The sequence below is a fragment of the Propithecus coquereli genome, unplaced genomic scaffold, assembly GCF_000956105.1.
Source record: "Propithecus coquereli isolate 6110/MARCELLA unplaced genomic scaffold, Pcoq_1.0 Scaffold2, whole genome shotgun sequence".
NCBI classification, from domain to species: Eukaryota; Metazoa; Chordata; class Mammalia; order Primates; family Indriidae; genus Propithecus; species Propithecus coquereli.
In genome coordinates this window covers 12,202,066-12,204,926 of record NW_012144966.1, presented here as the reverse complement: position 1 = coordinate 12,204,926, position 2,861 = coordinate 12,202,066, and the positions used below count along the sequence as shown (strand labels likewise).

The 2,861-nt window shown below is 38.4% G+C and overlaps 1 protein-coding gene across 1 annotated transcript in view; it reads right to left on the bottom strand.

The window, feature by feature from the left end:
• Window positions 1-2,315: 2,315 nt before the first annotated feature.
• LOC105809701 (chromosome unknown open reading frame, human C8orf88) overlaps window positions 2,316-2,861 on the bottom strand; it is a 65,075-nt gene continuing 64,529 nt past the window's right edge. Inside the window, 1 exon segment of the mRNA XM_012643541.1 lies at window positions 2,316-2,348. Within this exon segment, the coding sequence (XP_012498995.1) occupies window positions 2,316-2,348 (33 nt within the window).

The window sequence follows — 2,861 nt, the reverse complement described above, 5'->3', positions numbered from 1 at the left end:
AAGTGAGAAATGAGGTTGACAATATCACAATAAGGAGTCTGAAAAGTAATCTGGAGTCATTTAAGGTTTTTGAGAGAGGTGGTGACATACTGTAATCAGTAATAACTGACAGGAGAGAAAGATGTGGATGTCATGGAGAAGACAGATTAACCAGGCAGGGCAATAATCTAGGCCAGGGAAGAAAAGCACCTGAACCAGGAGCTAGCCAGAGAGTCTGAGACTCCATTTGCAGATGCAGTTTTCAGGAGTGAACCACAAGATGATGGCTGAAGCCTGGGATAGGTTAGAACGTATGAAGATAAGAACAAAATATGTAGGAGAAGCCTGGGGAGATGACTTTCTTTAAAAGTTTGGTAGAGGGAGGAAAGCCTTCTTTATCAAGGAGACTGAGGGGAACCAATCAGAGGTGGTAGAATCAGAGTACTGGAGTATGAAGGAAACCAAAAGAAGAGTAAAATGCAAGGATACGGTGCTCCAGAGGGTGGGAGGGAAGGATGTATAGTAGAGAGTGACTGAAGAGAATGGGACTGGAAATTGGATTTGGCAAGGTCACTGTTCAAGAGAGCAGTTTTAATAGAGTGGTAGGAATTTAAAATTAGGACAGATTTTGATGGATTGAGGGACAAATGGAAAGTGAAAAAGTAAATTCTACGATTAAAGGTAGGTGAGGAGATGAGGGAAATCAGGCATGAATGTTTCGAGTTGGCTGACTCACAGTCTCAGCCTGAACTCTAGTTATGTATTTACTCTAGATCCTAAGGAAAGCTTTGTCTGGCCTAGAGAATGGTAGAATTGTAGAATTTCTCTTGCTGTACAGCTCAAATTTAATCCTCAAATAGGAAAGCCATGAATATGGTTGAAATTTCTCATGATTCACAATTTGACTCAGGCAGTTTACATTAGGATGCATCATAGCTTGAGGAAAGGTACAGCACAGGTGCAGAGAGCATGGTAGCACAGGTTATTAAGGAACAGACTTCAGTGACTGTCTTCAAATTATCCAAGAAAGTTTTATCTTCACTATTGTAATATGTAATAAATGGGGAGAAAAGTCATAGAACTCAATTTCTATAAATATGACTGCTGTAGCCTTTGTACATAGAATGCAGGAAAGTAAGATCCACATCTTATTTACCTTAATATTCCCTACCCTAATGCAATATAGGTACAGTTTATGGCTGCAGTCCCTAACCCCCGGGCTGCAGACTGGTACTGGTCTGTGGTCTGATAGGAACCAGGCCACACAGCAGGAGGTGAGTGGCAGGCAAGCCAGCAAGAGTTTCGCTTGTATTCATAGCCACTCCCCATCCATTACATGACTGCCTGAGGTTCACCTCCTGTCAGATCAGCGGTGGGATTAGATTCTCATAGGAGCACGAACCCTATATAAACTGCACACATGAGGGAGCTAGGTTGCACTCTCCTTATGAGAATCTAATGCTTGAGGATCTGAGGTGGAGCTGAGGCTGTGATGCTAGTGCTGGGGAGCAGCTGCAAATACAGATTATCAGTAGAGAGATTTGACTGCACAATAAATGTAATGCGTTTGAATCATCCCCAAACCATCCCCTGCCTGCCCGGTCCGTGGAAAAATTGTCTTCCGTGAAACCAGTTCCTGGTGCCAAAAAGGCTGGGGAATGCTGGTGTATGGCACACAGCAACAAATATTTCTTAAGGGATGAATAAGGATTTTGACATCATCATAAATACATTGGTCTTTGGTCATGAACATTTCCAAGAAGTCCTGACACTTGTAATTTTTATGTTTTCAACTCTCCCAATCCTGAAACCACTGGTTCAACAACGTAGAAAGAAAGGAACGAAGCTTGCTTTTAGTGGTGTCTTGAGTCCTTTCAGTACAGAAAACCCCCGAATAAAATTAGAGTAGAAAGAGAGGATAGAAAGAGAGCCTAATGAGTTATCAGTGGGGAAAAAAATGCTAATAACTGAAATGTAAAGGAACTTGATAGAGTTTTCTTGTCAAATTTCATTATCTTGGACTAACTTTCTATGCACTGCTAGTGTCATTGGTATATGCATTACATTACTCATTTTCCAATTTAGAGAGAAAAGAGGAGCACAAATAAAACTGGAGAAGTTCTTGTTTTCTTAGCCGAGATTTAATACAATTTAATGCCTTTTCATTGCTGCCCTATTTTGCATTAATTTTCATATCACATTTAATCTTAACAGTGATCACTGGAATTTGATAAAACGAAAAGAAAAGTTAGGCTTGATTTCTAACACAATTTTTAAACCTCCTTCAAACAAAATTTTAACATTTGTGCATCCCATTCTATTTTAAAGTCAAAGTTTTACAGTTGCAACACCAGGCACATTCCAGCAAGCTGAAATTAGTATACAAATATTATTTATGGGTTTTAATGGCCATATGACATCTAATGCTATTTTTAATAATCAGTTTTGTGCATTTTGGATATTATAATGACTGTGAAAATTAAAAACAATTAAAAATGTATTAGAGCTGCACATATTTAGACCTAAAGTTAAAATCTGAACAAAAAAAACAGATATTACATTTGGAAACACAGGACGAGTATGTTTGTTTTTCTAATTTAACTGATAAATTATGATTTTTAATAAGACTGCTTTTTTGTTAGGATTACTAGGTGGTTTATCTAAGATATATTTCAAGAAATAAAGCAACTAAACCAGACTGTATCCAGATATGGAAATGCAAACTAAAATATATTCTTATGAACTCTCAAATACAAATATTCAAATGAGGCAAACTGGAATATGGAAGCCCAGGTCCATTAGCCATCATAACCACCCAGACAAAGAAAGTATAAGAGCTTGGTCTGTGGGGCAGAACTTCCCTTGGCATAAGAGAAAGCCTA